This window comes from Neophocaena asiaeorientalis, unplaced genomic scaffold, assembly GCF_003031525.2.
Source record: "Neophocaena asiaeorientalis asiaeorientalis breed wild unplaced genomic scaffold, Neophocaena_asiaeorientalis_V1.1 scaffold82, whole genome shotgun sequence".
Classification (NCBI taxonomy): domain Eukaryota; kingdom Metazoa; phylum Chordata; class Mammalia; order Artiodactyla; family Phocoenidae; genus Neophocaena; species Neophocaena asiaeorientalis.
The window spans coordinates 7,203,800-7,215,563 of NW_020173068.1; the positions used below are offsets into that span (position 1 = coordinate 7,203,800).

The following is an 11,764-nucleotide window of genomic DNA, read 5'->3' on the forward strand; positions in this document are numbered from 1 at the left end:
CTCTGGGGCTGCCTGCACCTCAGGGTGTGAGAAGGCTGAGGTCACGAGCACCTCAACAGAGTGGAATCCAGGTTACTGTGCTAGTGCGGTGGGGGAAGATGTGGCATCCACAGTCCCTGCCCTCCTAGAGCTGATGGTCTAGTGGAAAAGCAGTTATAATGCAGTGCCTAATTAGGGTTGGTGCCTGACACGTGAAGTTTCGTGTGCTCTGAGCATACCGGAGGGACCACCCCACCTTTCCTGGTAGAAGTGGTGTTTAAGATTAGATCTGAAGGGACCAGTAAGGAAAGAGCCAAGCACAGGTTGGGGGAGGGAGAGGAAGGAGGAGGAAAGAGAGCGTGGAGTATCTGTGAGGGAGTTCAGGCTGCCAGGGACAGAGAAGAGGCTCTGGCAAGAGAAGAGAGGACAGCAGGGGGCCATCATTTAGGGCTTGTCAGCATGTTAAGGACCTGGGTGACCAGTGCGAAGTGGATGAAGGGTTTGGGGCAGGGGAGTGACACGATCGGGTATATAGTTCAGAAAGATGGCTCAGGCTGCCGGGGGAGCAACTGTAGACCTGGGAAGACTGACCAGGAGAGAAGTAGGAATGGTTATTATCTTCATTTTATAGTTGAGGAACGGCAGTTAAGAGAGGTTAAGTAACCTGTCCAAGGTCATCCAGCTAGTAAAGGGCAGAACTAGGGTTAGACCTAAGTAGGCTGGCCTCGTACTACTAAGCTCCTTCTCTCTCCCAGACAGCCTCCACCCACACGTGTACCTTCCGTTCCTCTTCTCTGTCTGTCCTCTTGACCTTTACCATTTATGAACCCTAGGGTGCCTAGAAAATATCTAGCACTAGTCTTCTCATTTATCTAAAGGGGTTTAATCCCAGAGGCTTAATCTAAACTTCACGTGGTCTTTGTGTGTGTGTGTGTGTGTGTGTGTGTGTGGCCGCGCCTCCCGGCATGTGGGATCTTAGTTCCCTGACCAGGGATCAAACCCACGCCCCCTGCATTGGGAGTGCGGAGTCTTAACCACTGGACCACCAGGGAAGTCCTCATTGTGGTCATTTTACAAACGAGGTAATTGGGGTTTGGAAAGAGCCCATAACTTTACCCAAGTCATATAGCCAATACGTGGTGACACAATACCCGGTTTTATGTGATTCCTGAGTCCGTGCTCTTTCCACAACACCTAGTGCTCCCAATTGTCACTTAGCTTAGGGGAGATCTAAAACGGGAGTTCCCTGGTGGCCTAGTGGTTAGGGTCTCACTGCCGTGGCCCTGGTTCAATCCCTGGTCGGGGAACTAAGATCCCACAAGCCATGCGGTACGGCCAAAAAAATAAAAATAAAAATAAAATAAATAAATAAAATGAGACAGGTTTTAGTCCTAGTCCACCATGTATCCTTGGGAAGATCCCTCTCTGCTCCTTAGTTTTATCCACCTGTAAAATGAAAGTTATCCACTAGAATAGCTCAGAGATGCCAGGAAAAGTAAGATTATAACCTGATGAGAAAATTGTTGAGGACGGAGGGTGGAGTGGGTCTCCATATGAGGCCATAATGGTGTGACTCACCCCAGGATGAGTTGGAGCTCAGCAGACAAGCTCTGGAGAAGGAGCGACTCCACAACCCAGGCCTGACCAGCCGAGCAGAACGGGGGCCCAGAGGAGACCCCGGCGCCCAGCTGGGAGAGGTGAGCTGGGGGCCTGGTGGGAACAGATGGCCCAGGAGGGAGCGCCTGTCCAGGGGCTTGTCCCCTTCCCCTGGGAATTGGGTCCCTGAAGCCCAGACCTGCCAGGCTAGTCCTTTGCCCTCTATCTGTTCCTCACCTGTCTGAGGGGCTGCCCGGCTGAGACTGACAGGTCTCTCCTTCAGGTCTCGGGGGCAAAGACTGAGCCGAGTCCTGAGGTGGAGGAGAAGCAGCTCTGGGAGCAGAGGCTTGAACACCTGCAGCGAGCGGTGGCGCGGCTGGAGGTTGACCGAAGCCGACTGCAGCACCACAATGCCCAGCTGCGGGCCACCCTGGAGCAGGTGGGTGACTCCCGTCCTCAGCTCCCTCCCCGGTCTGCTGGGCATGCAGCCCCCAGAGCAGGGGTTAGTAAACTATAGCCCAGGGGCCAAATTCGGCCCACTGCCCGTTTCTGAAAATAAAGCTGTTTGGAGACACAGATCGAATGGCCCACAGTGCCTAAAATACTACAGAAAAGGTTTGCTGGCCCTACTTCAAAGGCTGAGGAGGCCGGCCCCACCTCCTCTGCCGCAGCAGCACTTTGCACTCAGGGCTGCCCCAGCAAGCGCGCTCCTCAGCCCAGTTCAGCTTCCCATGGCTGCTGGCCCCTTATACATGCCCCACCCTCACACCGGCCTCCTCTCAAAAAAGGCGGCTCCGCTCCAGACCCAGAGCCAAGCCAAGCCCTAACTTCTCACTCACATCTTGGCAGGTGGAGCGCGAGCGGAGGAAACTGAAGAGGGATTCCCTGCGAGCATCGCGGGCGGGCGTCCTGGAGAGCGGTGAAGCCACGGCACCGTCACCCACCCAGCAGGTTTGTCTATTTCATTGACTGCAGCCTCAGGAGAGCCCAAGCCCAGCCACTAGAAACAGCCCTCTGCAGTGCGTATCCCAGGCTCCCCTTGCAAGGGGAGGAGCCACTCCAGCCAGTCCGTAGGGCCCCTCCTGACCGGGCTCTGCCCCACCCAGCACTGTCCCTGACCCGGGAAGGAGGCCCAACATCAGTGGGCGGGGCTGGAGTCAGCCCTGCTTTCTGAGGAACCCAGCCTTCACTGATACGCAGTCCACCTGCCCCCCAGACCAGTGCTTCAGGCTCCCAGGAGCAGGCCTCATGGGGCTTCTGGTCTCTCCCTGCATGTAGGTGTTGGGTGGTGCTTGCCGGACCTGGATGTTCCTAGGAGCTTGATAGCAGCTTCGTGGACCTCTTAGACTTCCTTGCCCTTTGCAATACTGAATTTACAAGATATGGGTCCAGGGTATTTCCTGGGGCCAGAAGGATCTGGGGGAAGACACCACAAACCAGCACTCTTTTAGTTGAGTTATGTCAGTAGACAGCCTTGGGGCCTGGCAGGTAGGGACTGTTTCTGGTGTCTGAGCACCTCCTAACCCTCCATCCCCCTTCCTTTAAGGAAAGCTTCCCAAGGGACAGACCCCTTGTCTTACTTCCCCTCTGCATCCTTAGCTCACGGACCAGGGCTAGCACAAAGCAGGTGTGTGCTGAACTTTAAATGAAGAGGTACCTCAAAGAAGCCAGTCCCATACAAGCCTTTGGGACATTTGGCCTCAGGTCTCCATTGCGTTGGTTTGGGCCCTCTGGGGCTTCTCCTTGCCCCAGGGCCATGGTGCCCCAGAGAGTTCAATCTGAGTTCAGGCACTTCTGGCCCATAGCCCTTGCCCTGGTCCCCAGGATTGTGAGGAGGCCTGCACAAACTCCAGTGGAAAGCCTGTTCCAACAGGAATGGCATTTGTCTTCCACAGGATGGAAGAGGAGGACAGAAGGGCTCCTCAGATGCCAGGCACGTGGCTGAACTGCAGAAAGAGGTACGTTCTGGAAGGATCCATCTTCTAAGCCCCTTTTCCCTCCCTTGCACTCAGGCAGCAAGGCTTTGGTGTCTGCTATGTGCTTGGCCCTTTGTGCACCTCCAGCAGGGAGAGGGGAAATAGTTCCTGCCTAGAGAACTTCAGCCCTTGTGGGAGGCAACAGAGCCCCGTCTCAACTCCACCTCCCACACTGAGTGGACTTAACCTCCCATGTGCTTAGGGTGGGACTGGCGAAGAAAGCACACTCCAGGCCCCAGACCTCCTACTTAGGAAAGAAAAGGGAAAGGCAGAGGAGCAGATGAAGGTTCTAAGAGGACAGACTAAAGCAAGCAGAAACATCCTGGCCTCCTCTGCCCTCACATGCACCCAGCACACCAGGCAGAGTTGCCTGTCACCAGCGCCAGGATCCATACCCTAGAGCTCAGGTCAAGCTCAGGGGAACTGTATAAAGTGCCTTCTTGCCTCTTAGGCCTCCCCTAAAGGTTCACCCTGTCTTTCAAGGCCCAGGAGTAATTAGAACTGTGGAGTTTTGATTTCTGAGCCTGTTTCAGAAATCAGTAGTCACTACTGGCAGGCCCTGACTATACAGCTAGACCTAAGCTATTACTTTTTTTTTTTTTTTTTTGGTACGCGGGGACTCTGCCCTCACATGCACCCAGCACACCAGGCAGAGTTGCCTGTCACCAGCGCCAGGATCCATACCCTAGAGCTCAGGTCAAGCTCAGGGGAACTGTATAAAGTGCCTTCTTGCCTCTTAGGCCTCCCCTAAAGGTTCACCCTGTCTTTCAAGGCCCAGGAGTAATTAGAACTGTGGAGTTTTGATTTCTGAGCCTGTTTCAGAAATCAGTAGTCACTACTGGCAGGCCCTGACTATACAGCTAGACCTAAGCTATTACTTTTTTTTTTTTTTTTTTGCGGTACGCGGGCCTCTCACTGTTGTGGCCTCTCCCATTGTGGAGCACAGGCTCCGGACACACAGGCTCAGCGGCCATGGCTCACGGGCCCAGCCGCTCCGTGGCACGTGGGATCTTCCCGGACCGGGGCATGAACTCGTGTCCCCTGCGTCGGCAGGGGGACTTTCAACCACTGCGCCACCAGGGAAACCCTAAGCTATTACTTTGAATTCTCTTAAACTCACACAAAGCAATCGCTGAGACAGGGCCCGGACTAGGGGGAGGCAAGACAGGCCTCACTGTTGACCTGGAGCTCCTCCTTAAATTTTGCACCCTAGGAGCATCTGTTGCCCTACCCTAGTCCTGGATGTGCCCTGACCTCCCAAAAACTTCACCTCCTGGGGCCCTCAGTATACTCATCTTGAGAAATGGATCAATCAGTGATTCTCAACCCTGGCTGCACGTTAGAACCACCTGGGGAGCTTTGAAAAAAATACTGATGCTCAGGCCTCACACCTGCCTAATTAAGTCAGAAAATTTCTTAAAACCTTCCAAAAGGGGCACGATGGAGCTTTCTGCAGGGATTAAAGCATTCTGTATCTTGATTGAGATAGTGGTTATATATGGGTATGTATGTTATGAAATTGGTCAAAATGTACTTAAAATCTGGGCATTTTATTACATGTAAACATGTGAATAGTCTGGTTGGTTTTTTTAAGCTCTCTCTCTGAGTCTCCTGTGCAGCCAGGGTTGACAATCACTGGATTCTCTGATTGCCAGCAGCCCTTCCCCCAAATGCTGTAAAGCCTCATCCTGAGATTCGTGGGTGAGGTGTTCATTCAAATGCTGGTCTGACAGGAGCCACAGGAGCCGAGCAAGAAGGGTTGGGGCAGCTTCGAGGCCCTCCACTGCTCTCACCCTCTTGGTTTTCCTGCCCCCCAGGTGGCCCTGCTGCGAGCCCAGCTGGCCCTGGAGCGGAAGCAGAAGCAGGACTACATCGCCCGCTCAGTGCAGACGAGCCGTGAGCTGGCGGGCCTGCACCACAGCCTCTCCCACTCCCTCCTCGCCGTGGCCCAGGCCCCAGAGGCCACTGTCCTGGAGGCCGAGACCCGAAAGCTGGATGAGTCCCTGACTCAAAGCCTGACATCCCCTGGGCCGGTCCTGCTGTGCCCCAGCCCCAGCGCTGCTCAAGGCGCCTCCAGGTAGCAGCTGCAGCAAGGGCAGGACACGGGCCAGCCTGGGAGCACACAGACAGACAGAAGGCCATAGAGCGGGTCGTGGCCCCTCCACACAGCTGCTGTTTGCCAAAGAAAATTCTGACTCTGTTACCCAGCCTGGGAGCCCCAGGTCAGCCGGCATTCCCCGGAAGAGGGAGGGAAAGCTGCAAGGCTGGGGGAAGGCCCTGACTCACATGGGAATGAGGCACATCACACTTGCTGCCGGCCTGCAGTCACCCAGAGAGCGCCTTTCCCTGGCCAAGGGGCGTCTGCTGCCTCTCGCCTAGAGCTCATCATCCAGCACTTCACCCTCTCGGACACCTCCCCCTCCAGCAATAAACCCTGGGTCTTTGCATTTGCTCTCTGCTGCTGTCTCTACTGTGTAGCTGGGCAACAGCCGTACATCAAGGGCATCTATTAAGGAAGAATTCACTGAAGGTTCCTGTCAGGTGGCATGCATTTGTCATCTACCTGCATTCTGATAGAGAAGGGCTACAGAAGATACACAAGACAAAGCCCCTGCCCACAGGAAGCTTGAGCCCAATTGACAATAACAGGCAGATGAGTCGGAGACAGTTGTGTGTGCTGCCTAGAAGTGCTGTAGAAATTCCAGGGGCTGAGGCAGGAAGGTATGAACTGGCCCTTGGTGGCTGGAGAGGAGTTGGGAGGGTTGCTAAGCATACTGGTGAGAAGACTGGTCGGCCTTAGCAGGGTGTGTTTGCGCTGAGGGATGAGTCATGAGGGAGAGGAGGGAGGGCCTTGGGATCTAGATTTGAACTCATGGATAGTGATGAACCATCATACGTTCTTGACTTAAAACATGTTCTGGGGACTTCAAAAACACTGAGCTGGCTTTTGGCTAAAGTCAGCCTCTTGAGTTCAGAAGTTCTATCTGGCTTCATTCCCCTTCCGTGCTGGGTGAAAGGCCTCGGGGTGTCCCTTTCTGGGCATATCAGCTGCAACCGACTGTGGCCCCCTGTAGTCCAGCCATAGGTCAAGCCAGGAAAGAGGATGGAGTGTGGCAGGACTTGTCACTTATGGCCTGGCCCTGGTTTAGGCAGTGTACAGGCTTAAGACCTATTGTTGGCAACTTCCTCAAAGCCTAAGAGAGAACAGTTTTCTTTAAAGAAGCAGGCATGGGACTTCCCTGGAGGTCCAGTGGGTAAGACTCTGCAGTCCCAATGCTGGGGGCCCAGGTTCGATCCCTGGTCGGGGAACTAGATCCCACATGCATGCCACAACTAAGAAGTCTGCCACAAAACAATGAGAAGCCCGTGTACCACAACTAGACAAAGCCCACGTGCAACAACGAAGACCCAACACAGCCAAAAAATAAATAAAAAATAATGATAATAAAAATTTTTTAAATAAAATAAAGAAGCAGGCATGACCTTCTTCCAGCCCTCCAAATGTAATCTGTGATTCCTCTTACCTAGGCATGGGGATGGAGCTAAGGCCGGCTAAGAATGTGGGAGTTTAGGAGTAGCACCACGGTCCCCCAGACCTACTTACCCGGAGCTCAGGCCCCATTATACCCTGTCACACCACACAGAGTGGGTAGGGGGCTGTTCACAGCTGCTGGAGCTTGGTTGCAAAGCCCACGCACAGGACTCTGCACAGATGCTTAGTAAAAAACAGTTTAAGACCCCCCAGAGCTAAATCTGGGGCCCCCAAGATGCCAGCCGTTCCCTGCCTCTAGTCACATCCCTGTGGCTCAGAATCGTACCTGGCCTTTTCGATGCTAGGAGTTCTCAGGGACAAACGAGATTTCTCTGGGTTCCTTACCTTTTTTGGTCCCCCAACTCTGGTTCTGTAGCTTAGAGCCTGACAGAGGGACCCCGTTGTTTACCTTGGAGTTTCTTCTCAGTTCCGTTATCTGTAGGTTGTAAGCCAAGGCCTTAAGCCTCACACACCTTCTGGGAGCAGGGAGAGAGCTTTCAGCAGATGAAAGGCGTAGAGGCAGCCAAGCAAGGTCTTCATTAAGTAATAAACTATATCTGCTCCTCACTCCCCATCCAACCCTCAGTAGCCCCTCACCCTCACTCTAGACCTCAGGCTAAGGCCTCCCCTCCCCACCAGATATTGGTCAGGGTTAGTCTTCAAGTGTAGACTACATTCTTGCTCTCACATTCTTAGCTTGTGGATGATTTTCTGCTCCAACTTCCTAAAATACACTTTCTTTGACCAATAGTAGGATCAGCTGTTTGGAGGGTCCCACCAGTAACAGAGCCAACTGCTCTTATCAGCTCCAAACCCAAAGAGAGAGACCTGAATTGGAGAAGCACGAAGGAAAGAATATGGGTCTTCCAGGCAGGACCCAACCTTGCCCCAAGGCATCAGGCCAGAGCTCCCTTTCCTTCTCTTTGTCACATGCAACAGGGCATAACCAGAGCAGTGAATCCAGTGGATGGGCACTGTCTCTGATCATCCAGCCAGTTCTCACGGGTACAGTAGAGGGTGGTGTGATTGATCTCCAGAACCTGGGGGAAAGGAGGTCAGAGCTGAGCACGCAGGTCTTCTCCATCCACAAATCCTCCCCCTCCCTCCAGCCTTCTTTCCTGCTTTGAAAGAGGCTGCTACAGGCCCCAAAGTCCTGAGAACAGAAGGGGGCGAGAGCTGAGTCAGAGTCTGGGCAATGTTCTCGTTCCCAGGGAGCTCTGGGTCTGGTGGGTATGACACCCTGCTCGCTCAAAGAGCCTCCATGCTTTGCATGTTAGAGCGACAATCACCACATTGCAACCTAATTACCTTTTCTCATCTGCTTCCCGCCCGGGGACTAGCAGGGTGGTCTCTAACTCCATCAGGAGCTGCAGGGCCCATCGGGAGTGCTAGGCAAACCAGGTAGACACCCTGCTGATGCAGGCAGGCTATGTAGATGCTCTGGGGCCAGCAGCAGAACTTCCAGAAGTACCTGTGGAGGTGGGGAGACCCCACCCACAAAAGCAGCAAGGCATCCTCCAGCCCGAGACTTCACATGCAGGCCTCATCTCAGCCCATGGGACAGGTCCCTTGGGCAGTGAGTTGGTTCAGTTGTTCTATCTTAGGACAGATGATGCCTTTAGCAGTTCCCCCCCCTGCAGTACTGCACCTCCTACCTCCTGTCCCACGAACCACCTACTCGCACTTGCTCCCGGGGCTGAGGAAGGGACCAGCTGAGCAATATGAAAACGCTGAGTCCTGAAGAGCCGAGGGAGTGGTGAGCAGAGGCAGGGAGGGGCAAGGAGCGGGGACCACCAGTGTGCCCCGAGCCGTGAGATCCCTCTGCGCAGTCGTGGTGTGCAGGCTTCGCTCCGCTCACCACACCGAGAAAGGAGGCAAGGGAGAAGGAAGAACAGGAACAAGGGGTCTCAAGGTTCTGGGGCCCTGCAGTTTACTCCCCTGCTCTCCTGAGACCAGGGTTTGCCTAGACCCTGACGGAGGTGAAGGCAAGGAGCGAGGCTTCTCCAGAGAAGAAAGGACTGTGCTCCCGGCCCCGCTGTTGCTCGCCTGACTCACCTCAGTAGCCTGTCACGGAGTGGACATTATGACCTCTTTCTTCTTAGTCCTTTGTCATTAATGCCCCCAGCTCTTTAAATGCCTTCATAGGGCCTGAAGCTTGGCACAGGTGGAAGGGCTTGGAGGCAAGAAGTTGAACGGGTCAGGGATCAGAGGAGAGACGTGAGCAAAGGCTGTGAGGTGGCCATCTGAGAGCGGGTGCTCACTGTTCCCAGCTCATGGTCATTTGTGTGGAGGCAGAAAGCAGTAAGAATTAGTATTCAAGTTTAGTCCTTCCTTAATTACTACTACTTGTTGGGTGAGGGAATCAGGGAAGGCTTTTTTTCAGTGCCTGGTAACCCATGCATCGCTCCTGCACCTCCTATCTTGGTTTCCTGTCATTACCTCTCCCGTATCTGCATATTCCAACCCTACCAAGAGTCTAAGGCTTGTTGCTGGCCAAGAGTAGGCTCACATCCGAGCTGGCTAATTCCCTTGCCTTCTGCTGTTGCGTGATGCTCGGCAAGTCATGCTGGAGCCTTAAGCTATAACTCTCTTCCCTGCATAAGGGGTCATCTCTTCAGCTTGTCCACCCGACCGCAAATAGAGAAACCCTGTGGATGGGGTCAGATGCACTGGTTGCTGCCCCCTGCTCCTAATCCAGCTTTTCATTCATCTGACAAATACTCATCAAATCTATGTGTCACAAAGCTCCATGACACGCACTGAAAGGAGGAGCTCGTCTCCAGGGGAGACAGACCCTGGACGTAAAGAAACACTCACAGGATGACCTGGGTGCTGGGAAGAGACTCACTGGCCACTTGTAATGAGGCCAGGGAAAGTGTCACAGAACATCTTGGAGGAAGAGAGGGCTTGAGGGCCCTTTCAAAGTGTTTGTCGAGCCGATTGGTTACACTGGGTGCATGGCGTCAAGGGCTGCACCTGCGGGTCCCGGGAGCAATGGCAGCTCTTGGAGTTGTACCAGCTAGCCCGGTCAGGTGAGACTGCTCTGAGAACAGAAGCATCAGCCACAGGTGAGTGTCAAGGCAGCCCACCAGCCTCAAACCCACCATTAAGCTTTCATTCCTGTCCCATGGGACAACTCACAGGGCAAGTGGCAGGCTGACTCGGACAGCAGGCTCCGGAAGAAATAAGAAGCCGTGGTCACAGCCTCCACCAACATCCCACTGCCCTGGTGGCCTCCATCACTTCCCCAACCCTCCTCACCACATCTCCTTATAGCACTTCACCTCTCACCTCCCCAGCCACCTGCTAAGCCCTACAGGGTGCTGTGCTGGAGGATGAGGGGAGGGAGGGGAGAAGTGCCTTTTGGTGTGTTCTGTGGCCTCCCTGGAGGAGAAGGGGTTGATGCCCAATGGGGTCCTTCCTGCCAGCCCATTTGTATCAGGGACCCCACCACACAAGTCACATTGTGAGTTCCTGAATGTAGGCTTTGTAGGTAAGATTGCCTTCACCTTGGCATTCAGCCCAGGGTCCAGCTGGTGAGAGAGGGCTTAGAAACCAGGTATGATGGGGATGGGAATGAAAAGGGCAAGACTACATGCCAAGGCTAGTGTAGTGCATCTCTGAGAGGGATGCCAGCTATTCCTGATGCAGGCTTGTTAAGCATGAGGCAGACAGGGGAAAGGAAGAGCCTTTTGGCCCCTCTTGAGAAAAGAGCCTACAAGAAAACTTTGTGATGGGCTTAAAAGGAAACTTCTATCCAACCAAACTTGGGGGGGGGGTAGGTATTTTTGTTTTGCTTTGTTTTTAGGCCACATTTAGGCTTGCAGGGATCTTAGTTCACTGACCAGGGATCGAACCCAGGGCTCTCACTGAAAGCGCTGAGTCCCAAACCACTAGACCGCCAGGGAATTCCCTAGATTTTCATTTATTTAAAATGAAACAATTCCATGCACATGGTTGAAAATTAAACAGAATAGAAGGCAGGGGCTTCCCTGGTGGCGCAGTGGTTGAGAGTCCGCCTGCCAATGTAGGGACAACGCAGCATGAGGGATCTTAGTTCCCCAACCAGGGATCGAGCCCACGCCCCCTGCAGTGGAAGCACGGAGTCTTAACCACTAGAAAGCCAAAAAAGTCCCACCACCCCATTCTTTTTTAACCCCTTTCCAATTTTTTAAACTCTATTTTCGTAGAGGGTAACTTTGTTCCTCTAAGTAGTGTTTATATAATGCCATATGGGCCCAGCATCTGGAACAAGATGGTGGTAGGTAGCTGCACTGCCCACACCTTTGGGGATTCTTGGACTCTGGTTCTGAGCCAGACACTTGGCATCTCTGTGCCCTTAGGGAGGCAGGTAAATGTGCTCTCAGGTGTACCAGGGATATTTACATTTTGTTAGGTTATGTGTGTTTGTCGGGCAGCCAAAGTAAAAATGTAGTGGATTTGTTTTGGATACCCAGCAGCTGAAAACCCTCATTAACTAAGGCTCTTTGCTTACCTTGAACTACTGTTTCTACCAAGAAGGCAAGATAAATGCTTGCCCCCTGCCCTCGTTTGATGTAATAGTCTTCTCCAACGATTGTTTTTATTTCTCTTTGAGTATCATTATGGACCCAAGGATTTTTATATATTCACTGTGATTCATTCACGACAGTTGCTTTTTTTTTTTTTTTTTTTTTTTTTT

The 11,764-nt window shown here is 53.2% G+C and overlaps 1 protein-coding gene across 5 annotated transcripts in view; it reads left to right on the forward strand.

Annotated features, from left to right (window-relative positions):
* Positions 1 to 6,872, forward strand: part of CEP250 (centrosomal protein 250) — a 47,644-nt gene extending 40,772 nt beyond the window's left edge. For all 5 annotated transcript variants that reach the window (XM_024742963.1, XM_024742965.1, XM_024742966.1 and 2 more), the window contains 5 exons: positions 1,563 to 1,676; positions 1,859 to 2,014; positions 2,425 to 2,526; positions 3,471 to 3,533; positions 5,369 to 6,872. In XM_024742963.1, the coding sequence (XP_024598731.1) occupies positions 1,563 to 1,676; positions 1,859 to 2,014; positions 2,425 to 2,526; positions 3,471 to 3,533; positions 5,369 to 5,632 (699 nt within the window). In that variant the 3' untranslated portion in view covers positions 5,633 to 6,872. The remainder of the gene's footprint in view (positions 1 to 1,562; positions 1,677 to 1,858; positions 2,015 to 2,424; positions 2,527 to 3,470; positions 3,534 to 5,368) is intronic.
* Positions 6,873 to 11,764: the final 4,892 nt, after the last annotated feature.